The sequence below is a fragment of the Aythya fuligula genome, chromosome 9 (assembly GCF_009819795.1).
Source record: "Aythya fuligula isolate bAytFul2 chromosome 9, bAytFul2.pri, whole genome shotgun sequence".
Taxonomy (NCBI): domain Eukaryota; kingdom Metazoa; phylum Chordata; class Aves; order Anseriformes; family Anatidae; genus Aythya; species Aythya fuligula.
In genome coordinates, this window is record NC_045567.1 from 5509636 (window position 1) to 5534623 (window position 24988).

The following is a 24988-nucleotide window of genomic DNA, read 5'->3' on the forward strand; positions in this document are numbered from 1 at the left end:
CAAAGGAAACAGCATTAAAGGATTTATAGGCAGGATGAATCCACAAATTCTTGTCAATAGACAATTCCTTAGAGGGGATTAATGTAATAATTACTCGCGGCAAATTGCAATTCCTCATTAGCATATATAAAGTAAAGGCACCTTTAAAATAACTGAAAATAACACGTTGGATGCGCGTTAGCACCTTGGCAGCACTCGTTCTTTTTTAGCACAAGGCTTCAGCTGATGACAGCTGATGCCCGGGTTGGGAGCAAACAGATGCATGAAACAGTAATGCTGGGGCTCCGTGTTAATAGTGTTAGGTCTTTCCATTTCAAGCTGCTACTACGCTGTGTCGCAGGCTTTATCTAATTTAGGAAATTTAATTGCCTTTTTACGGAGCTGTTAAAATTCAGGAGATGAGAGGTAATCCCAGGCTGGCCGGACAGTGCTCTGAGATACAGATCTCTGCTCCCTTCAGTGCTGGCAGGGCTGGGGAGAGGCGCTTGTAAGCAGGTCTCCTGACAAGGGGATTAGGGTTTGTTAATGTGGAGATTTAGGACAATTAATCAGCTTTCACTAGAGCAGATTGTAAAACCTTAGTAATAATGTGATTTTTTCTGTAAAATTTAGTTTCTTAACAGAACAAGAAACCCATTATTTTTCTGTTTCTTAAAAAAAATAGATCTTAGATTGGCTTAAAAATCTGTTAGAAATTCTCCTCTTGCTGCTTCTGTTCGGGGGAAACTGTCAAATTGTTTTTCTAATTGAGTAATTATTTGAAACTGATTAGTTGACTCATCCCCTAAACCTCACAGCTTGGAGAAAGGTGATTAAACTTTCAAAGTTGGATGAAGTCTGCGCCAGAGCACGGCGACAGCTCGAGCAGAGGCGCAGAGCGTCCAAGGGCTGGGCTCGGCAGCCTCCCAGCGCTGCTCGCAGTGAGGACCAGCAGCCCGATGCCACCTTCTGGGGCGAGGGGACTCACCTCACCAGGGCTTATTGCTTGAATACACTTTTAAGCAATGCCTGAACTCTGTTTTTGTCGGATTAATGAATGAATGAGAGTATTAATTCTTGCCAACACCGTGGAGGTGGTGAGTGCCTGGTTCAGCAGTGCGTCCCTATTCGCTGAGCTGTGTGAAGGTGCTGAAGTTGTGCGTGCTGCACGGCCTCTGCCGAGCCGCAGAGGACACCTGCGGGTGGCTGGGGTGTCCTTCTGCCTTTTTGTTTTAATTTCAGACAAAAAAAAAAAATAAAATAAAATGTGGCAGATATTAAGTCCAGGGGCTGCTTTTCCTTTTGCAATGTCTTGATGCTGGAGCCGAGCCTCCCAGCGTGGAGCTGGGAGCAGCTCGTGTGGGCGGTGTTGGCGGTGCTGATGGAAGATCAGGGCAGCATCAGAGATCGGCAGCGATCATGGTGTGGAAAACATCCAACTGACAAAGCAGAGCGAGTAGCATACAGCAAGAGCAAAGATGGGCACTGCATATGTAGGCTGTTTTTGCTAATTCATAGAAATATGATATTTTCGGTGTGTGTATTTTTGGAGAGTTTTTTTCGCAGTTGATCTATCAACTGCATGGCAAGCTTAAGAATAATTCTTAATAGTTTTTAGAATAAAAGCTAACTGAGGTTCGCTGGATGCTTTGTTTGGCCTTGGTTTTACCCATCGTGTTGGCTGCGCGGCCCTCCGGGTGCAGCAGGGTCTGCGAGCGGGGTGCTACAGGAGGCTGAGTGGGGGGGCACCCGCGGAAGTTAGCGGGACGTGGGCAGGTCTGTGGGACCTGGTGGGACGGTGGGACCTGAGGGTGCTGAGGGGTTTGGCTGGTGTCAGTGCAGGGCTTTGGAAGGCCGTGGCAGTCAGTGGCTTGCAGATAGCAGCCAGCACCTCATCCTTTGATCTGCTGGAGGCTTCCACGTGCTGCTGTGACCCTACAGCCACTGCGCCTTCTGTGCTCGGGACACTGCCTTCTTCCTCATTCCCGCGTGGCAGTGCCACAGGGATACGGGCTCAGCTTTTCCCCTTGGAGATAGACAGGAGTTAAAGCCATGGAGCTCATTTTAATTTGTAGAGATCATACAGTCATTATTAATAGGAGGCAAAATAGGAGGTAAAGATCTTTCAGTATGAACATCAAAGGAATCTGACTTTACTTGGGAACAGCGTTTGGTGCCTCGCATCTAATTCTGCAACCTGACTTTTAAGAAATAGAAGCCACTTTTTTTTTTTCTTTTTTTTTTTTTTTCCTTTTCACCCGCTGGCTTCTAAGGATCTTTATTTATCACCCTCAGGGGCATTACAGTGAGTAATTAGATTGGACCAGGAGAACGACTTAATTTTACAAGAAACTCATTAATTCATCCTATTTAAAATCTTCTCATTTCACCCAAAAACCAATTATGCTTGTAGTGGCAATGATCTGGAAAGGCATTGTCTCGCAGGCATGAGGGGGGCCACTGGGACTCCCATGGTATTCATGTCGGGGAGACAAGGGTGACTCCCTTTCTTTGACTTTTAGGTCAAAAGAACTAGTCACTGGGACAGCTTGACAATTAGAAAACCCTGATGAGCATTTGGAACTAAAACAGCTGTACAATAACAGAGGGGTTCATGGTTCGGGGCAGAAAGCTCATCAAAAGAGGCTATCCAAACAATTGAGTTCTATAATTAACACACAAAAATCTGCTCAGAAATGGTAATAACAGTAAAAGAGAGCTGAGAAGATGCTGCCTACTTATGTGGCAGATGTGGTTTTGTTACAATCTGAGAGAGAAAATCCATCCTTTTAAAGAATAGGAAGAACATTAGAGGGGGAAAATAAAACTAACTTTTTATTCCTAAGGGCGCAATTAAAGCAAGAGCTTAAAATACTTTCACACGGGCAGGAGCTGTAGAAAAAGTAACCACTGATGAAAAACATGTAATGTGCTATCAAAGCATTTGATGCACAAATTTCTTTTCTCGATGAAATTTAGGAGCTCGACACTGACGTATCTGTTCTTACGTTATTTGCGCTGTCCTTCAGTTAACCAAGAATATTATTCCAGGATTTTTCATCAAAGTCGGCTACCCTCGTTGACTTTAACCCCCCAGATTGTTAGCTGTGTTACTCACTTGCCTGCCATAATAAATGTTGCTGGTGGTGCGCCGGTGCCTTCTGGGCAGGGGGGCGCGGCGGGAGCCCATTTCTCATTCAGCTCTGCTCCCACCCTGGGCTCCGTCCAGGCTGCGGGCGCCCCCCTTGCAGAGAACGCGCTTGGAGGTCGCAGATTCGGCACCGTGATTTACAAGGGGGCGGCTCTGCAGCCCGGGTTTCCTGTGCCCAATTTATTTTTTTTGAACAATTTTAAATATGCAAGAAGAATGCTTTTTAAAGATTTTTTTATTCCCCCAAATCAGAGAAAAATCAAAGCCTATTTAAAAAAGGGTTTACGATTTATTTAATACTTAGATTTTATTGTAGCTGTGACTAAAAAGATATTACTGGGACCACATCCATTAGGAGATAGGTTTTTAAATTCTGAAATTGCTGGCTGAAATTTTCTAATGGAAAATTCAGCATTTGGCGAGAGCAAGCAAGCAGACTTTCCAGCCCACACATGCATTCTTTTTTTTTTTTTTCTTCTTTTTTAAAGAAAACCATAGGAGTCAGAAAATCAGCTTTTAATGAGAAAACGGGGTTTGAAAAACAGCTTGAGAAAAATTTGCATAGAGATTTGACTGAAGCTCCATGATTCTTTGGAACAGTTTTTGCAATTTTAACATGTATCACTGGTAAATTAAAAAAATAAATAAAAAATCACCCAGCAATGTTTGGTAAATCCTGTCTCACTTTCAGAGAAATATAAATTAAATAGATTTATACGTTGGAACTCAAAGATATCAGCGTAATTACTTCATGCTGGTGTCCATTTAGAATCAATGTGATTTGTTCTGAGAAAAAGCCGAGAGCTTTCTCATATTGAAAATATTTTTGTTTGACAATTTTCCTTGGAAATAGTGCAGATGGTTGTAACCTTGTTATGGTTGTGGGTGATCTGAATGTGAGAAAAGATTTCTCCGTGGGTTTTTTTTTTTTTTTTTTTTAAGCTAACAGAAAGAACTAATTAAGGCAAAGCTAAGGAATTGAACTCAAAGTTTGTATTGCACATGTGAACTAATCTTTTTACAATGGTATCTTTCGAAAGCTGTGTAAGGACGCCATTCATGCCCTGTCTCACCCGGCAAATCCTTCCCAGAAAAGCAGCAGAATGGAGATTTGTCCTGAGCGAGCCGTAAGGAATTTCAGGGACAGGTTGTGTCCAGGCTGCTTGTTTGCCTGCTGAGCCAGTAACCTACCCAAACGCCCGGCCGCAGCCTGAGCAGAGCGAAGCTCTTCATGCGAGGAGCTGCTCCTCCAGGATTAGTTTCAAGTTTTTAGGTGACGGTACCACGGAGATGTCTTGGTTTAGCGCAGTGTTTTCCAATCCTGTTTTGTGCCACGTGCTGCCATGGGCACACTAAAATGAAGAGGGCAGCCGCTGATTTTGTGCAGCTGAAGCAAAATGGCTGTGTGCGCTTTAGGAGCAGCCCCTGCCTTCAGAGAGCTTTCTTCAGGTCCTGAAATATTAATGATCTTGGCTTAATATAGTAGAAAACAAAATACAGCGCATGAAACAAAGGGGAAAAAATCCTTGGATTAGAGTCTGTTGACCTTGCAGTACCCACTGTATCCGTTTGGTCCCTGTAAAGAAGAGGGGGAGGAATGGTCCCAAAAACCTCTGACATTTCTCTACCTTTCCAATAACACATTACAGCTGGTGCAGGGTTGTTTGTCTCTGAGTACTCGAATACTGTGAAAAAGCAAAAGGCAGCTCATCATTTAATAATTTCTGTGAACTGTCATGCTCATGTTCAAAGTAATGTTAGTTTGCGTGTTTTATTTTAAAAACCTTGAATAATGGATGGGAGCAGTTAGCTTGCTCTCCTCTTGTACTGTTTTTTTTTCCCCATCCCTTCTCTTTATGTGTGGCCGTAGGGTCCCATCCATGGGTACCTGCTCTGGCTGTGCACGGGCCTGGCCATGTTTCTGATCTGAGCTGCAACCACAAAACCTGGGAGTGAGATCTCAGATCAGATCCTGCCACTCGGCTGGGCCATGCAGCGGTAGCACAGCTCCCTCTCCACATATTGCAGTCGTAGGATGAAAGGAAAGGTAATTGTCCTCCCTGCGAATCCTCCCTCCAGAGCTCCCCTTGCTTTTTTCATGGGATCCCCAAGGCCATTGGAAGCGTGGCCAAAAAGCACCTTGCATGTTGAACCTGATCTGCTTGTGGGATGTATATAAACTCTGGGAGCATGTCCTAGTCGTTCGGGCGATGTGTTTTGGTACGATCCTCTGGTCCAGGGGCAGCCAAAGCGGGTTGATGTCCCAGCGCTTTCACGGGTGGCGCACGGCACGTCCTAAAATCAGGGCTCGGTAAGGAAGTGCCAGAAATGGCTTTGGTTAGCGTGCGAAGGAACTTGCCTCTTCATAAATGTGTTCCTCAAATCCCTTCCCGTTCCCAATTTGGACAGCTTCTTAAAAGAAAGAGGGAAGAAGGAGAGGGGCTGGTGGAAGGCAAAGCAGGAGAGGTGGCCCAGGGTGGGCTTGGGGCAGGTGGGAGCTGCACCTGGTGAGCCCTAAAGGTACTGTAGGTGATAAGTGGCAAGAGTGAGTCACGCAGCAAGTGCTGGGACCACCTTTCCTTTTTGCACGATTGCGTGCTCACGTCTTCCCTCGTCTCCATAGCGCTGAACGCCAGTGGTGACGGTGGGCTTTTATCTGTAGCCAAGGGAGTTGTTTCTGGGATGCCATACCTGTTAGCCGCTATTAAAAATGTGTTATTAGTGATACTAATGAGTTTTTTTCCAAGTGATGTAGAAGCAGCCACCCGTGTAAGCATTGCATTTGTGAAGATGATGTCACGGAAAGCTTGCCAAGCTGCACATGGGTCCTCGTGCCAGCGGTGCAGTCACTGATGGGCCCTGGCTTCGGGGAGGGAGAGCATCACTGATTTCCTCCCCGGGGGGGGAAGGAGCCAAACGAATCCTGCCTTGCCAGGAGGGAGATGAGCTGTTTCCGGGCATGGCAGGCTGAGGGCCTCGCTGCCAGTCGCAGTGGATTCCTCTCCCACTCCCTCTTCAAAATTGGCAGTGTCTGGCTGTCAGCTGCCATTCCTTAAGTGGTCACAGAATAAACCAATCGCACCCCTTTTGTTGTGCTCCGTGTGTGTGTGTGAATGCAGGTGGACATGGGTTAAGTGATGTGTTAACTCCGTGGTAAGCACAAAGAGGCAGCTGATTTTCTGGCAGTGTCAACACAAGACCATAATTTTTTTTTTTTTTTTTTTTTTACCATCTCCAAGCCAGCTTTTAGAATGGCTCTTGTTGGAATTAGAAATCAGTATATCCTGACATAGGAGTACTCATTAAGAGTGTGATGATTGTTAATTCTTCACCTGGGGCTAAGAGGACATCATTAGATCTTTTTGAAATGTCTCCTTCCTCGATTTTGAATAAGTAAGCCAGCAATTTATGATCACATCCTGGGCAAGTAACACTCTCCCTTCCTGTTCCTCCATGTAGCTTGCAAAATCGGATACTACAAGGCGCTCTCGACAGATGCTGCGTGTGCCAAATGCCCGCCTCACAGCTACTCCATCTGGGAAGGCTCTACCTCCTGCACCTGCGACCGGGGCTTTTTCCGAGCTGAAAATGATGCAGCATCCATGCCCTGCACTCGTAAGTTGGTCTTTAAACAGTCTCTTTCCCTTTCAGCATCTATTTCCTCTGTCTTTCTCCAAATGTGCATAGGTGGCATGTTGCCTGGAGAGCTGTGTCCAGGAAGTGTCCGATTTCTGACAGCAGTGGTCGGTAGCTCCTGCAGTCCTTTGCAGTTGCAGTCTGCATTTTGGATCATCTTCTGGGAGAGAAAACGTTTAGTTTTCAGCCCAGAATTCCTAACAGTGGCACAATTGCGCTGACCCTTGAGAGCTTACAGTCTAAATAAATGAGGAGCTGCAAGAGGAGTGACTTGCAGACGTCTGTAACAGAGTTGGGTCTAATTACGGGTCTAATTTCCAGTCTGAGCACCTGTCCCATAGATCACATCACCTTTCATGGTCTTAAATGTTGATATTTCTAGAAATTGTTTCAGGTTTTCTTATAATTATGTTACATAGGGTAAATACATAGTATTTAATGGAATTGTAAATATTAAGTTTGCTCAAAATGTTGCTGGTGATCCTTAGGAGCATAAAAACGTTCCTCTGAAAAGAATGGTAATAATAAATCTGAAACCGTAATGAAACAAACCCAACAAAATAGGGTTTATTTTATCCTTTGTATATAAATACATCATGCACAGCAAATGGAATTATGCTTTAGTTCCACCAGAACGTTTTCAGCATGGGGAATAAGAGGCGTAGCGCGCTGAGCGCACCCGCAGAGTTACTGGAACAGCTCCTTCTCCTCTGTGTCAGCTAATGGTTTAGGCAGCCAAAGACCTGGGATTCTAGACATGCCCTGGTGTTAAATCGTGATCATCTAGAGCTTTGGTTTTCGTTTCTATAGGAGCAGAGCAGTTTGAAACAATAAGTGAAAGGGTTGTGTTTTGCTAGGGGATATCCATGTGTGGCTTTCCCTGAAAGCCATTGGAAATGCTTCCAGATTTTTGGAGCTCAGCTGTATATTTATGTAGTGTGTGTGTGTCTGTGAGGGAAGGCTGAGATATTTCTTTTGTAACGTTTTAATATATTCCAAATTCATTTTAGAGAGATGACTCACATTTGTTTAAATCTTAATTTCTCCCTTACAAGGCAGAAACAAAGCATGTCCATAACTCAGCAGCACTCATCCTTTCCCCACACCCCCTTGATTTGAGCTCTTCCTCAGCAATCTCCTTCCTTTCAGCTGTAAGCTCTGCTGGGTGGTGGTTAAGCAGGTCTGGGCATAGGCAGGAGCAGCTGCTTTTGCTTAGCAAGAAAGCAGAGAGGTCCCTGTGACCCTTGCCAAACATTGACTGGGGATGGAGGTCTAGCTGTGTTGTGAAACCTCGCTGAAGTGGGTAAGATCATGCTTTTTATAACACAATTTACAGTGGAAGATGTAAAGCCTGACAATTTTGTTAGGGAAAATGTCTTTTTGCAAAAATAAAACTGTTGTCACAAGATACATCCTAAATAACATTATAGCAGCAAAAGTTTCTCATAAAGCCCTGGTTGCAGTGAGTGATATCCTGACCAAACCGAAATCAAATTAGTAATCAGCTGGTTGAATTTAACTAGGCATGTGCAGGGACCGAAGTCTGAAGGGAGAGCAAAACACTTCCAGATGGGGGAATTGTGAACAAATGATATGTATGTTTGCTTGCAGCATGCTCTCCTGCAAGCTTAGCCCTTTTTTGTCAAGTCTTGGGCCTGCTGCTGGCAGCCTTCCCCACTCTGGTCTTTGGAGGTCAGTCAAAGTTGAAGTCCCCGATCTCGGTCTTTTACACTGCAAATATGAAGAGTGAAAAAGAGAGGGCAAGGGCCACGGTGCTGCTCTCAGTCTTCATCTCTGCAGCATCTAGGAGGACTTGGCACGCAGAGGCAGGCCGACAGCACGATCCCACGGCCGTCTGGCCCTGGGAAACAGGCCTGTCTCTGGAGATCCCATTTCAGAGCTTGGAATTCACCAGCAGCTTAAAAGCTGTTTTTGCTGTGATCCAAGGTGAAGGAAGTTATTTCTGAGCTGGCTCTTGGGGCGGCTTTGTTTGCTGCCACCTTCTCTTTGAGGTTGCCTCAGCAGAGCTTGAACATGGCTATGGTGGTGCTACCTGCACGGGCACGACACAGCCCATGTGGCGCAGGCCCGCGGCACACGGGGGCGGTGGGGCCGCTGCTTGCCGTGGTCCCGGACCAAGTGGCCATCTCCCTGGTGTCTGAGGCAAGTGACAGAAGCCGTTTAAAGGGCTCCTGCTGAAGGAAGCCCCTCCGGAAGAAACTCCCTGTTTGTCCGCCCTTCCTGACAAGATGCGGAGACGGAAGGGAGCATAAACATCAAAGGTTCGTTCAGACGGATTCAGACTCTAATCAGTTCTTACCAGTTGGTTAAACCAGGTGACAAACCCAATTCCCTTGTGCTGACAGCCATAATAATCAGGCACCTTCTTTGTTCATTATGGTCTCTTTAACCCTGGTATTCTCATTCAGCCCAGCATTTAGTAATCACTCAGTGTGACGGCACACTAATGAAGAAATAAAACGCAGTATCTGAGATCCATTCTTCTAGCAAAAAGATAGACTCTGCTCCACTGGCCTGTAAAATCAGGTTTCTGTTCACTTGGAGAACTATTAGACCAGGTGAATATAAGTAACATCAGGTAATTTGGAGAGAACACCTGGAATAGACTGAGGATTGATACTTTCTTTATTATTTCTAAACAATTTTTGAGATGAAGAACTTCAGGCTTCTTAGGATGTGTTTTTGTAGAGCTTTGACCCTTGGCTATTGATTTCCTTTAGTAATAGACTGGCTGGCCTCGTCACTTATCTAGCCTTGTGGGTTGAGGGAGGAGGATTGTTAGGGCTTTCCATTAGCCTGACTGTGCTGGTGGATGAAGGGGAATTGGAGAATTCCCCTTCCTTTCCCTTCTCACAAATCCCATGGTAAGTACTGAGCAATACCCACATCCTGATGCGCTGGTCAGAAGAGGTGCTCCAGCGTTTTCCTGCTCCTTAACACCACGATCTGACATCTCTGTCCCTTGCTGAGTTGTAATAACTGTGCCTAACCTTCAGTTAAGCCAGGCATACAACCTCAACAAATAACTTGTGCTCCGTTTTTAGCATTCTGCTCTATTTATCTCTGCTGAAGTGAGTGGTTATGTTTGCCTTAAATCTCCTACGAGAAAGGGCAGAAGATGGCTGGATGTGAACATAGGAGACAGTGGGCTGTGTCGGAAGGCCGGGCATAGAAACCCTGACATACACATTTACCGATGCCTCTTTTCCCTCACTCTTGCCTCATGGGGATATTCATCATTGTGTCTGTCACCACCGAGGAGCAGAGCCGCCCTGGGTCTGCCTCCTTGACCTAACTCGGGAATTTAGACTGAGTTTTGAGGCACAGTGGGCTTGTCAGCTGTGTGCTTGGGCATGGAGGTGGTATGATTGACCTGTGGTACACTCGAGCATAAACTTAGGAAAACACAGACGTTTTTCCCTTCTGGAAGCACTGCAAAAGTTGCATTAAGACAAATACTCAGACCATCATTACGCTTCAGTGCTTGCTGAGGGGATGGGCTTTTCATAGGGTTAGCAATCTAATGGGGAATAAATTGCCTTACCAGCACACACATCCTCAAGACTGACGAACAATCAGTCTCAATCATGAGCCTCGTTCCCAAGTTTCCTTCTCCATAAGGATGTGGGTAGGAGACCGAATTGCAGCCTGGTGCAGGCAGGTGCAGCTCCTGCCCAAGCTAATGGGCGTTGGTCCCACGTCCCCACCATTAATGAGTCGGGTTCTCAGACTGTGTCTTACCAAACAATGCTCACATTATGAGCAAGTACGGGATGGTTTTGTATTGTTTATATTGTCCGTTTGGTTCCGATTATTAATGATTTTTAATTGGAAGCCCTTTACAAAAGAGAGATTACCAGCACAGGCTGTCCAGCTTGAAATTTGTCTCAGTAAATGACCCTGAAAAATTTAGTCCGTTGTTGCCACCCAAACAGTGACTGGTTGATTGGTATTTTGGCGTGGCCTGAAATATTTCTGAAACGGTTGCATTTAAGACAGTTTATACCAGAGAAGCTTAGAGATAATGAGGGCAAATTCAGTGAGATGCAAGAGAAAAGTGCCTGCTTTGAAAGGTCTTTCTCCAGTTTAGGTTATCAAGAAATCGAAGAGCCTGACTTGAAACAGCAAACGTCACTTAGTTGTCTTTACATTCGCCTCTTCTAATTGAATTTAGTGCACTGCTGTATTTCCTCCAGAAAGTATATTGTTTTTAAATTACCATTTCAGTGCTATTACTCAAGGCCCCTGCTTCTAATGCTTTCTGACAGTTATCAGCATAATGAACCATAATGAAATGATGAGCAATCTACAGTGGAAACTCGATGTGGATTCCACTAGAGCTGTGTGACTGTGTTGTTAAAATTTGAATGCACATTAAAATAACACTGTCCTTATTTGTTTCCAAGGTCAAGGTTTTAAAAGAGGTCTGAAAGGTCTAAACACTTCAATTTGGTAAATATTGCACTCTAATATATGCCCTTAGCTCAATCTTGTGTTGAATTTAATGTATCTCAGAGATAAATATTTGACCTGCATTTCCAAAAAAGACTGAATTTACCTACCTAATAACTATGCCTGCAAATGAGTAATTACACGGAGCTGATTATTTGAGCATATGTTTATTATGATTGCTTAGACTTCTAAATAAACAAGTGTGCTCTTTTTCCTTCAACTTAACTTGTGCCTCTTCTGAATTTCCAGACAGACGCTGATTATTAGTGCTGTGCCTTTTAGAAGAGTAAGAAAGTAGGATACAGCACAAGGTCATATAATGGCTGGTAGGTTGTAGGTAGCTTTGCACTGGCTTTGCCTTGCTTCCTTCACAGAGCTTTGCACGCTTGCTCTGGCCCTGGTTCTGTAGGAGCCCCCTGTATCTGCCAGCACAGCCCCTCATCTTCAGAAGTCAAATGTACTGCGTCATAATTCTTCTGCACCTTTCTGTATGTTCATGCCTCCAGTAAATGATTTTGTTCTTAAAACATCCTGGAAGGTTGTTCATTGTGTAAACAGTGTGTCCGAGTGCCTCGTCAGGTGCAGTATGGCAGTTGCAACGTGAGAGAGCAGTGGGTGAGCGGTATGGAAAGAACAATTCTTCCAGGCAGGTTGGGAAAATAAATCCTCCATCGCTGCCAGACCCAGGGGAAGGGCTGGGACTGTGACTGACGGGGATCTCAGAGGAGAAGGCTCTGTCCCGTCGTCTGTGGAGACAGTCTGAAGGAGCTGAGGAAGCACTGAATAAGAAGGGGAGTGGTTATGGCTTTAAGAGAGGAGACGGGCGTAATTTGACCATGTGTGTTTATAATCAGTAGATTTAAAATCGTCATTCCTTTAAATACAGCAACTGTTTATTAGCTGTCTTCTGATTTTCTCTGTTCAGAGCCTTAAATTAACTGAGACATTTACTCAATTAAGTGGGGGCTTTGATTTGGTTAGTCAGGCCCTAGTTCTGCAGAGTCACTGGAATAAATTAGAGGACTAACAATAAGAAATCCAGCAGTCGGGCCAGTGACAGAATGACATGTTTCTCTGGTTGGATTTCGTTCTTGTCAAGCTGTCAGATAACCTTCTGGTATTCACAGTGGAATTTTTCTTTTTATCTTGCAAGAATGAGTGGACACAGCACAGCATATTAGAGAAGATGTAACGTGTCTTAGCATATGGGGCAATGCAAAGTGTTCCTTTTTGGCAGTTCTGGGGAGAGAAACACAGAGCCCACGGAGCAGCACCTGCAAGCATCAGTTTTCCCATGCCTCTGCCAGCAGTAACTGGACCTCTCTGCTTAACTCCCTTTGCCTGGAGAGAAGAGGAAATATCAATTGCATTGTTCTCCATGTAAAGGAAACAAAGCCCATTGTGAAGCTGGTAACCAGGGTTCTTTGGCAACTAAATAGGAAATCGTACATGCCAGTGAAATGGGCATTTTATCATTGGCATCGGCCCAAGATCCCTAGCTTGGCAGAACTCCTGCTGAAGTCAAAGGAGTCTTGCCCGAGTAAATAAATTAAGAATTGTTTACCAAATCAGATGCCTTATTAAAACCCCATTGCAATGCTAACCATGCACAGAAAGGAGGGAGGGGGAAGCAGATGACTGATATTTCAAGTGGCTGCTGCGCCTTGCAGGCTGTTGACTTTAGTCTCACCAGTTGTAAAAACACATGATCTGTAATGATAAATGGTCAGGGGTAGCCAGCCAGACGAGAAGCGAGGGTTTCCCCAACTGTCAGCACTTGTGTAAACCAGCCCACAGCAACAGGAGAACTGTCCACAACTGCTGAAAGAAGCAATTAGTGGCCACGAGATACACAACTGTCACGGGAGAGCGTGGGCTTTACTTCTGAGACCAAACTGCACAGCCCGGGATTTTGCTCTGCTTTATAACTTGTCTTTCAGATGGGTAGAGATCAACAAGAAAGGTTTATCCGAAGGGCTTCACGTCTCACCTGCTGAAGCTTTATTGACTGCACCACAGTTGTCCGTGTTTAATGAAGCTTTATGAAATGGAAAGAGGAGGCTGAGGTGCTTTTTCTTAGAGGCTGTGCCTGGCACCGCTTTGCCAGACATTTCAGTAAGGCAACTTAAAGAGTTTAATTGATTATTTAATAATTACTTTCTTTGTGTCCACTCCAAAAATAGTAAACTCTTTATTTCACACTCAGCCTTGCCTCCGGGGAGACAAATGTTCGGCTCATGATTGAGTTACCGTATTGATTGGAATTGTTCAAGGCTCGCCCTGCAGTGACGGCATGGTGAGCTCCATGGAGAGAGCCGCAGTGTGGTCACACTGACGAGGCTGACAGGACAGCAGAAAGCCCTCGTGCAGCCCTGTTGTCTCTTGGAGCCCCAGCTCACCCCTGCAAAGGGCCGTGATGTACTTCACGTCACATTTCATTGCTCTCTGTAGATATGCTCCAGAGATCTTTGGAGTTGTTTGCTGTATGGGTCCTTTCTGCTGCACACCTCTGTATCTGCTCTCCTTGTTCTTGCTGCACACTTTTGTATCTGCTCTCCTTGCTCTTGCTGTGTTGTACACAGCTGCTGGCTTTCAGATCTTGTATAGCAGAAGATGGGCTGAACTTCTCACTGTTTCTGATCCTGCATTTACCAGTTAGGTTTTCCTGCTATTAGGCAGTTGGAAGCTTACTTCCAGGTTACTGCTGTTCCTGTAACTTATCGAAGACTTAACTTTTGACTGCATGTCTGTAGTATAGCCAGAGCCAAAGTTGCTGATTCAAATCAGTCCTGTTCATACTAGGCTGCTTCTTCAGTACAGTGAGTCATATCAGTCTTCCCTGTTGTACGAATCTTGTTTATTATATAGCAAATTAGCTCAAGATTTCTGAATACCCTGAGTTCCCTTTGAAATTATTGCAGATGAAGAGGGTCAGCTTCTCTCTGCTGCAGGCTTGTAAAGAGGATCCTTTTGTCAGTCCTGGTCTGAGGCCCATTGAAGCTTACTTGTCCGTCTGATTGATTAACAAACGTATAATTGGCACTCTGCTGCACTTAACAGTACATTTATAGAGTTTTCTCTGTTTGAGGGTGAAGTTAAAAAGCTTCCAACTGCAGCAGGCTATCTTATTATTTTAGTTTTAGAGTAATTTTTAATCCTTATCAAGCTAAGGTCTGCTTTTTCTGCCTCAAAAAAGAGCTGATATTTTCCTCAAGGAGAGTGCGGGAATGGTTAAAGAAGATTAAAGTCTTTTCTACATGCTTGAGGTTTTCTGATGTCTGGTGGGAATTGCCAATGAAGCTTCCTTCCGATTTCACACTGTCAGGCAAACGCAGGCTGAATGCAGGGTGACAACCCACTTGAAAATAATTATCCATTGCCCTGGCTGCAGAGGCATCCGTTACCTGATAGAGAAATATGCTTTTACACATATGCACATACAGACTAAATTATTTTTTTTAATCATTTTCTCCTTCCAGGGCTGAAAAACCTCATCTTGCTTGTTACTCAGCTGCATACGTAGGTTTTGAAAGCATCTTCCTTTTTTTAAAAGAGACTGCACTTTAAATGCACTGATCTGGTGACTGACAGGATGCTCGTAACGAAGTCTTGGCTTCTTGAGGGTATATATTTGAAATATCTCCATTAGCACTTCCGTGGAGAGTGTGGGTTTCAGCATGTGTTTTTAATAGATGTCCTCCCACAGATCTATCTTTCAAGGTAATAAATATTAACCATAACACAGGTTAATAGTAAACAGATGTGGTTACAGTCCAAATACTGATAATATCTACGTAGTCCTTAATGGATAATGTTTCTGCCAAAGTAATCCACCACCACCATCAGTGGTTGAGGACGCAGTCAGCACAAAGAAAGGAGTCCCCTCTGCCAGGGGCCGGGCCGGGACAGCTGTGGGTAGCTGGAGAGAGCCTTACTTTCAGTGCCAACACAGTGGGTTTCTCAAAGTTCTGAATTCACTTTAAGTCAGAAAGTGACAGAACCTTCTGCTGAAATGCTTTTTTGTTTGTTTTGTGATGTTTCTGGTTTTCAACCTGAGAAAATAGCTTGTAAGGTTACTCAGGTCCATTAAAATTGGCTAGGCCAAAGCCCTGCAGCTTTGTTGTCTTCAGTGCTTTGTCTATGGGACCTCTGGGAAAAGAAAAAAGAAAAACAAACATTTTTTTTAGTCACATACAGCTTTGGTGAACAAAAGTTGTTTGTCACCATTGCACTTCACAGGGGATGAAATCTGCTCTGGCTGCTCTAAAGGCCTGACCAAAATCTGGGGCTGCTGGTTGTCAGCGTTGGGGTTCAGACTTGTGTCAGCCTGGGCCAGCACAGGGCCCAGCTGCAAGTTCTTCCTCATGCCTTGTCGTTTTGTGGGACAGCGAAGTCACTTGGGAGGTGTTTTGCCTGGAATCATTTATTTCTCGTCTCCTCTTGCTGCCCTTTAATCCACGCCTTCTAACCATACACTGCTGCTGAACTAAATGAACTGGTTTAGTGAAGACAGTATTCTCTGTGTCAAACAAGTCTGTCTGGTCTGGTTGTAGAAAACTGTAATTGAATTTACTGCATACACCCACAGAGGCTTTCAGAGAAGCACAGTGCTGGGCAGATCAGTAAGAAAAAAATAAAAAAGCAAGATGCAAAACCAGTGATATTAAAACCTTTGTTCCAGCCATTTAAATGCAGTCACACAGCACATTTACAGGTCTGCCCTCAGATGCCAGGGCAGTTCTTTCCACAGGTATTTGCCAGCTGCCCATGTTTGCAGCTGCAGGAGGGGCAGGTTGTGCCTGGCTGGGGGCCCAGCTCCAGCACCCCCTTCCCCACAGCTCTGTGGTACACCCAATCTGCTCAGGGGAAGGTTTTCTCCTTCGGGCTCAATGCTCACCAAGATTTAGTGAGTGCTGGGGTGCCTGTGGCTGCTGTGTCCTGGGGCACACTGAGGGTCCTGGTGTTCCCTTTGGCACGCTTGGAGGTCTGGGCGAGACGGATCCCCGAGGGCAGGAGGAGCTTTCACTTGGTTGCTGCTAATCTTGTTTGTGCTGTTTGCCTCTTGAAATTGTTCGCTGCATTGAGGATGGGCTTTCTTCTTCCTGCTACCTCCACTGGGTTGAACCTCCCGTGGCTGTTTGGTGGCAGGAAGAAAGGGACTTAGGGATGGCTTCCTCGGCAGGCTGCTGTCTGAACAACGGGCACACTTTGAGCCTGCAACCTCCAGTGGTCCTGCAACGTATAGGGCAGCTGTCTTAAAGGCTGAACATTATTCTCATGCGAACAAACAGCGTAATGAGATGGCCTCATGTCTGCACCCTGCTTCACTTGACAGCAGTTTCCGTGCTGCAGAGGGGCTCCCTTAGTCCTGCAGAGCTGCCAGTCCCTGGCACAAGGCAGAGGGGGCTCCTCAGGTGTGCTCAGGGAGACCTGTAATCCTCAGAGATGGCTCGGATAAGGTAGGAGGGAGCTGGTCAGGTGATGATTCCTGTCTTTGTCATGGATTTCAACAGCCTCATATCAGCCTTGCAGTGGCTTGCAGGAGGCCTCTGCCTGGGAGTGGGACCTGAGTACCTTGTAGGAACGGGGGGAGAGAAATAGTGGTGGATAGAAAAGTTAAAATGCAGGTAAGACTGCGAAAATATATCCTTAGTGCAAGTCAGTGCTGATGCTGTTAACTCCTTAAAGACTCTAGTCTTCCTGAATATTCATTTGAGATGGGGTACGTGTCCTTAAGACAGACAGATCTGTCTATCTGTGGATGAAAGGGAGATAAAAAGATATAAAGCCTGTAGCTTATTGCAGCAAGGGAAAGACATACACAATCTGCATTGCCCAATACATTTAAGTAAATCTAATAGGAGGGTTGAGGAAGATAGCAAGATTAGCTTGACAAAGATTATTTGTTGCTAAACAGACTCTTCGGTGTTTCCCTGAGCTCAGACACACACAGCGAAGTTGCTCCACCCAAGGCCTTTCCATTTGCTTCATGGCTCAGTTGATTTCGATGGGTTTATTGTGAAGCAAGATTTATGGAGTCTCAAGAAGGAATAAAATTAAAAACTTCCGTTCCCCCGTGTCTGCTCGTGGTGCTGCTGAATAGGTGGGCGAGGGATCCTGCTCTCAGGCCCCGTGGTCAACCCGGGGCCTCTTTGGGGTCCCCCCAGTGCCAGAGTGGGACAGCTCCGCAGGTCCCTGTCTGGGTGCCCCCATGCTGGCGTTTCCAGCCTCCCACGGCCATGAAAGGGTTTTCCTCTCCTCTAGCAGCAGTGGCTCTGTTGTCAGAAACAAAGCAAATCCTGATCACCATTGAAGGAGCAGATACGCCCCGTGTTTCAACATCTGAAACCAGGCCCATCAATCTGAAACTATTCCCCACTCCCGGTGCCAACAGCTCCATTAACAACTATGCTCCAGAAAGAAAGGAAATTGCTTTTCCCCTCACTGCAATGTCAGCCCACCATTTGGAAACTCCCCCGCATCTTCCTTTTCATGCTGGAGGTGGTGCGCTCATCTCTGTGACCTGCAAGCATCTGCTTCCCTGGTTTTCCGCTTCGGTGCGTCTCTGTTTAGACACTGCTCTGCCCTGTCCCACATACTAATTACTGACTTTTTGCTTCTGAGGAGCTTGATTCATTCTGGCACATTTTCCCACGTGAAACTGGACCTAGAGCCTTGGAAAATATCTTAATGGACGTCAGAGCAAGTCTGAGATTAACCCCAACCCGGCTGCTGTCTGTGAGCTAACGGGCACGCCAGGGCCGCCCTGGCAGGGGGCATTGGCCCCGTGCTGTCCCAGCCCTGGGCAGTGCAATGCAGCCATGTAGCACTCTGCAAGAAAAAGCTGCTTGCTTTTTCCTCTCAGGGTCTCGCTGTGCACTAGCTGACCCTTGGGTAAAAGGGTTTTGTCCCTGGGAGTCCCGTGTGCTGCCAGTGCATAAACCAAAGTGCAGGCTTGCAGCCCCGTGGTGTGGCAGGCAGGAGGAGTCCCTGTGGCAGGGCCTCCCTGTGCTCTGTCTTCTCGTGGCACTAATTCTGCCTGCCAGCTCTGCTTAGCCCAGAGACTGTGCTTCAAAGGTTTGGCAGGAAGGGAGGATTTCCCTCCTCTCAAAATGAATATATTAATTTTGTATTTGTGAAGTTGAGCACAGAGACACAGTCCTTGCTCAGCCACTTTTGCAGCAGAAGCCTTTCATCTAGGTGCTGAAGATAAGTAGGTACATTTGACCTCTGTGTCTTTTCAGACTTTTTCCTTACGTATCTGCTTCTTAAAAAATCCAAATACTCTGTGTCCTGCTGAACGTCTGTTACGTCCTGGCAGCTTCAAGCACAGACCCCAGGACATGATGCAGCCCTCAAAACCTCCACCTCCGCAGCGTGCTCGGATCTCAGCCTTCCATGTTGTTGGTGGAGTCACCATCCTTGGAAGTCTTCAAAAGACGTTTAGATGTAGAGCTTAGGGATATGGTTTAGTGGAGGGCTGTTAGCGTTAGGTTGGAGGTTGGACTCGATGACCTTGAGGTCTCTTCCAACCTAGAAAATTCTGTGATTCTGTGATTCATGTTGAGGCCCTGATGAATCCAGGCAGCCAAAATTCATCTTCACCACAGTCACCTTTAGACAGCTTAACATCTTTGGTGGTATACTTGAATCACTTCATGGTTTCAGCAGAGTTTCACCACAATTTATTCAGTTCCCAGCTTAGCCTGGTGGGTGCTGTTGTACCTTTGGCATACGAGAGATTAAGATTAATTTATTTATACGCTTAATGAAACTATTGGTGCTGGCTGAATTGTTTTCGAATTTCACAACATTTAACAAATAACAAGAACGAAAAACCTGGAATGAAAGTAGTAAGAACATTATCTTCCCTTCCTTTCTGCCTGCAGATCTAGTTGAATGTTTTTGAATTCCAACCATCAAATATATTTTGGGAAATTTAAGGAGCTCTCCTGTGTCTTGAATAAAAATTGAATTTATGGCTTCCTACAAAATCATTTCCAGTGTTTTGCCAGTAATAACATCTGTATTTAAAGCTCTAGCCATGCGTGATTACTAAGGACTGCCATTTTCACTGCATTCTGGTTGGGATCATTACATTTTGCATGCTCCATTCTCACTCTGCTTCATTTCTGTTCGGGACAGGACACAAGGTAAAATATCATACCTCAGTATTGTGCATGTAGTCAGAGAGCCATTGTGCTCAGCCCCAGAAGTGGCTGCATTTTGATGATCAGCGAAGCTTTTGTGTTGTATAAAATCCTTCATCTATTTCATGGGGTTGCTCTGAATCATTCCTGTTAAATTTAAGGATGGAAAAAGTGTGTCTCACCTCAACTGTATTGAAATTAGATTAAGGATCAGAGGATTAGCTCTTCTGCATTTTTGATGTGCATATTGGGCTGGTGCCTGCGGGGACTGAAGCATGTCAATAAGGTTTCTGCTTGTGCTTTGGCTGTGGAGTGGGCAGGGTGGTGCTGGAGGCAGTGTGCAGGGCCGGGCAGAGCCGACCCTGAACGTGGCAGCAGGTTCCTGACGGGCAGCGTGGGGCTGCCCTGTTGCAACCTCCTCCCTCCTTCTGCCCAAGAGCTGTAGCTCTCCTTCTGCCCAAGTCTTCCTCCTGCGCCCCACAGGTTGTATCTTCTCAGAGCGCCACGTCCAGCCCTTTGCTTGATTGGCTTCACGATTTGCTGAAGGTGATCTGACATCAATTTGTCTGGAAAATATTGCACTTCTATTGTTAAGAAAATAAAAATATTGGGAGATCAAGATTTTGAGTGGGTGTATGCCTGTATGTAATGGAGGACCCTGAAAATTTCAAATAAAGCAGGAGTTTTGTGCATTTAATGCTTTGCTTGAGAGATCATGAAAAATGAATGTAAAGTAGACCAAATACGTATTTAAGATTTCCTAAGGAGTATAAAGAGCGCAAGTGAAGAATACAGTTCTTGTTTGATTGCAGTACTGGACTTGCAGGTTAATTTTGAGCTGGAAAATACTGTAACTTCATGAAGAGGTTAGAGTTTGACTTGCTAGTTAATTTTTCATCTTCATGAAGAACACAGAAATAAAATTCTGCATAGTCTCCGCTGACATTGACTTCACTGGGATTGTACACACAGTCTTTCCAGTTACTAATGATGTGGATGTTTTCTTTCTAGGCCCTCCGTCTGCTCCCCAGAACCTGATTTCCAACGTCAATGAGACATCGGTGAACTTGGAGTGGAGCCCCCCGCAGAACAAAGGTGGTCGGGAGGACATCTCCTACAACGTGGTGTGCAAGAGGTGCGGTGCGGGTGACCTCAGCCGTTGCCGGTCGTGTGGCAGTGGTGTGCACTTCAGCCCGCAGCAGAACGGCTTGAAAACCACCAAGGTCTCCATCACCGACCTCCTGGCGCACACGAACTACACCTTTGAAGTCTGGGCAGTGAATGGAGTGTCCAAGCACAATCCCAGCCAGGACCAAGCTGTGTCAGTCACTGTGACAACGAACCAAGCAGGTAGGAGCCTAAATACAAACTTTATTCCTGTCCATTTTGCCTGTTTTTAGGAAAGCTGTGGTTTCCATTAAATTTAGCACGAGCAAATGAACACAAGGATGCATAACTGGGTCAAACCCGTATTTTCTGGGTTATTTATATGGATAGTTTAAATTCTGTAGAGCTAGAAAAACCGAGGAGGGTTTGACTAGCGTAGCTGGTTGCAGAGCTGCGCTGCAGCACACTGCGAGGACACTGGGAGGCATTCTGCAGAAGCAGAACAGCACAGCTGCCGTGGGCGACGCGGAGGGGACAGAGCCAGAGCCACTCAGCAGCTCTGCCCTTTGTCAGGGAGACACCGCACGTGGACGTGGACGTGCCCTTGGAGTTTGCAGAGGGACAAATACGTGGCTGGGGAGCGCAGCATTGTGCTTCTGCCTGCTCCCAAAGAGCTCTGTACCGTTCAGAAAGAAGAATGAGTCCGCTCTCGCTTGCCTTCATGCTAGCGCTCTTCTCCTTGCAAAGTCAATTAGATTCTGTCCTGTTGTTAAATAAATACCTCTTTAACCTGCTGCTAACAACATTTCAATTGATCAGACCTGGCATTACTTGAGAAATCCCATATGAGCTTTCATCTTCATGCTGCCTGATTTTTACATTTCGCTCGTCTGGGAGAGTGAAACACTATTTGTGTCTATACCTGATTATTTCAGATATCCTAAATGCTTCCATTTTTTTCAGTTCCCTGTGTTTGTCCTAGCAAAAGCTGCAGCAGAATGGGGTTTAGTGCTGATGATAATTTCTTTTTTTTTTTTTCTTTAATTACATGAAAACTTTTATTGTTTGCAGATAGGTAGGATTTCAAGCACAGGGTTCCAGTTCAATTTTTAATTTAATGCACAAAATTATGTACATTTGAATATGACACTCTTCTATATGCAAATTAGATATCCAGACTGTCAGACTGGCTACAAGACTGTCAAACCTGTTATCTAATCACTTGCAGCACTGATTGCCTTCAAGTCCCGTAAACATTGCAGGCATTCAGCACCTTAAAGCCTAGCTTGTGGGGTTATCTTTTATCTGTGGAGTTCTGGTGTATGGGACAATGTGAATATTGTATGTTCTGAGAGTACTGGACTACATAAATATTGTGAGTTCTGTTTCCTAGTAGAAGCATGTGAAAAATAGGTACGCGTAATCAAAACTTGCAAATCCTAGCTCTAGTCCACTGCACTTCAATATTAACCGTGAGAGGTGTGTTTATTTTTGCAGTCACAGTTGAAAGTAAAATTGTCAAGTCCACACTGAAGCTCCTTTGCAAATCTGGTCCTTTTTTCATTTGTATTTTTGTTCTTTATACATAAAGATGACAGTAAAGTGATACAGAATCCCTTTTAAATTATAATTCAAAAATCCAAACTATTGTTTTGTCCAGTGAAAAGATGATTAATAGAGAACAGGAGCTATTACAGAGATGTAGGAGAAAGCTCCGGGAGAATGCTGTCATATGCTATATGAAAAGAGAAAAGGTTGAGAACAGCAGCAGGGACAGTGTTTTTGTGCTACGAATGCCTAGCAAAGAGAGTATTTCTGACTGATTTTGGCATGTGTAGGGATTAGTGGATGCATATATGCATGAATAAGTGAGTGGGATCCATCTACTGTGTGAAAATTCTACCATCTTACGCTTTAATATGCAAACCGAAATCTGATTGAATATGCAAATAAGAATTGATTTTGTTTATTATCCATGAGTAGCAGTTCTTCACATCAGGAAATTTGTATTTTTGCCAGCATTTCCAATTATGAGACATGCCCAGTCTATCAAATGCTTCAGAGGGCTGGAGAGAGCTGTACCGGTACACATGAAAATTAACTCCAAGGTGCTGCTGTTCTCCTGTTCTTCATACATCTTTGTGCATTCTGCTGCATAGAAGATCTAAATAGAAATGTGTGATCTAAACGTATAGATCTCAACTAAGATAAATAGCCCTTACATATGCAAATAATCCTATTGATTTCAGTGGAACTGCTTGGCTTGAGTATAGGTTTATAAAGTTGGACCCTTGGGTTTTACAAGTACTGATCGGTTTAATCATTGTAAATGTGTGTCTGGGGTGCAGTAGAATTCCAGTGCCACTCATTTTCTTTCACTATATTTCATTACAAAGAAATCATGTCATGACAGAGCACTGCCATAGGTATGATTTCGATCTTGCACCTTTCTCATACTAATGTAAAGCTACCTTGGTTTCATTGCAGCAGTTTTTAATTTAAGAAAGATTAGAGCCAAACTCCTCCTTTAATAAAATTCTTTCCCTCTTTTGCTAATAAAAACAAGTCTACCAACACTGAAAATCTATAAACTGCTCTACTGTTTTTGCTATCTATGGTTGTGCTTTCCAACATTTGATAGAAATGAAATGTTGTTAGCATGGTTCTTTAGTGATGTGAGCAGTGCTTGTGGGTCATATCCCAGGGAATTGCTTGCAAGAGGTGCATTCTAGAGATAAAATCAATAGGGATGATTGGGACTAAAAATGCTTCATTTTACGTACAGTCTCAAGCTGACCTCCCAAATATGCAACCATGTAATCTGAAGAAAATCTGTGGACATTTTAGAACACAGTTTTTTAATGTTGGAATCAGAAATCCTATTTTTTGTATGTTTGCACGCATTGGTGCCAGCCCCTAAAGAAGGCATGCGCTTGGAGGCAGACAGAAAACAATGAGAAACCAGGCACTGGTGTATTCAGCACGAAATTGAAGAAATGTGTTGCAGTGACATAAAAGGTGCAGTTGAAAAGCACAGGTGTTTTTGTGTTTGCTTTTGCTGCTTTACTCCTGGAGATAATGAAATGAGGCTGTTTACTTTCCACCTTTGTTTAGAAACTCTTTTCAGTTTCCAATTCTGTAGAAAAATGTTTAAATGAAAATAAGCTTTTGCCATTCAAAGTGGAATCAAAAAGCATTTGAAAAAGTATTTTTCCTGCTTGCTTCGAAAAGGTCCTGGTTTTTATGTGTACGTGTATATATATATATGTATGTATATATATTTAAGAGAGAATCTAAATTTCAGGCTTTGAACCAAGTAAAAATTTCTATCTCCTAGTGAAACACTTCAGTGTTGTGACATTTTAAGAATTTTAAATGGTGAATTCAGCTCGCTATTATTATGCATGTTTATTAGAATAATTTTTTGATTTTTTTGAGACGGGAGCTGCCGTTCTTTTCCCATATAAGATTAAAACAAAATTAAAAAAGCAAAGGATGAAGCCCTGAGCTGTAGAAACTTGCAGCCAGCACCTCATCACAGCGAGGACTGGGAAATACTGATACTGAGGGTCCCTGCTAGCAGTGGTGGCTTTTGTGGCTGGCTCTTTTTGCTCAAATGAAATCAGCACTTTGCCCATCCCTTAAAAATGTGAAACGACTTGTGGAAGAGCTGCAAACCAGCAGTTCTCATATGGTGCTGAGAAGAGGCTGGTTTCAGTGCGAATCCCTGCCAGGCAGCTGACTGAACACTTCAAAAATCTCCAGGCTCTTTTTTTTTTCCCCCCAGTAAGGATAATGCTGCGAAGCTGTTCAAAATTAAAAGTAAATCTCTCAATAAAGAGACCTTGTTCACAGCAAGCAGGAAGCTTTTTTTTTTTTTTTTCTCTCCTTTTTTTTTTTTTTTTTTTTTCTTGAAGAGTCACTGCACACTTTATATTTTAATAAAGACTACAGCCTGACTTCTTAGGTATCTTCACGGGTTCACTGTCCAGTGAGCCACACAGCTGGGACCGCGTCTTTGTACGGGTGCTAAAGGAGCTCATAAGGCAGGGGAGCAATGGTGGGGGGAAACCTAAGCAAGCTCTGAAAAAGATTTAAAATCCCAACTCATTCTTCAGCTTTCTTTCCTCCCTTGTTTTTGTTTGTGTTTTGTGAGGGATGGGCTTCCTTCTTGCTCCCTTCGTGCGGGAGTTAAACGCTTGATGTTTCTGAGTAGGCAGGCTGCCTGGTGATTTGTTGCCTTGTTAGGTACCTGGGGCTCGGTGCATCTTTAAGGAGACCATCTCAGCTCGGTAGAGGAAGGATGTGCCAATTCAGATGAAAAAAAGAGGATAAATAAAGAAACTTCCTCTTTCTCCCCCTGCATAAAACTAGAAATCTACGCTGCCTGTGCTCAGGTTCAAGAAGGGATCTTCCTTATGAATATCTCAGGCTCCCCGTCCCATTTTTTCCTCTTTCTCTTCTCGCTTCCCTCCCCGCTCCTTTGTCTCTG

At 44.6% G+C, this 24988-nt stretch overlaps 1 protein-coding gene across 1 annotated transcript in view; it reads left to right on the top strand.

Annotated features, from left to right (window-relative positions):
• Positions 1–24988, top strand: part of EPHA4 (EPH receptor A4) — a 94830-nt gene that overhangs the window by 28297 nt on the left and 41545 nt on the right. Inside the window, exons 3-4 of the mRNA XM_032193439.1 lie at positions 6590–6745; positions 20401–20739. Coding sequence (XP_032049330.1) covers positions 6590–6745; positions 20401–20739 — 495 coding nt within the window. The remainder of the gene's footprint in view (positions 1–6589; positions 6746–20400; positions 20740–24988) is intronic.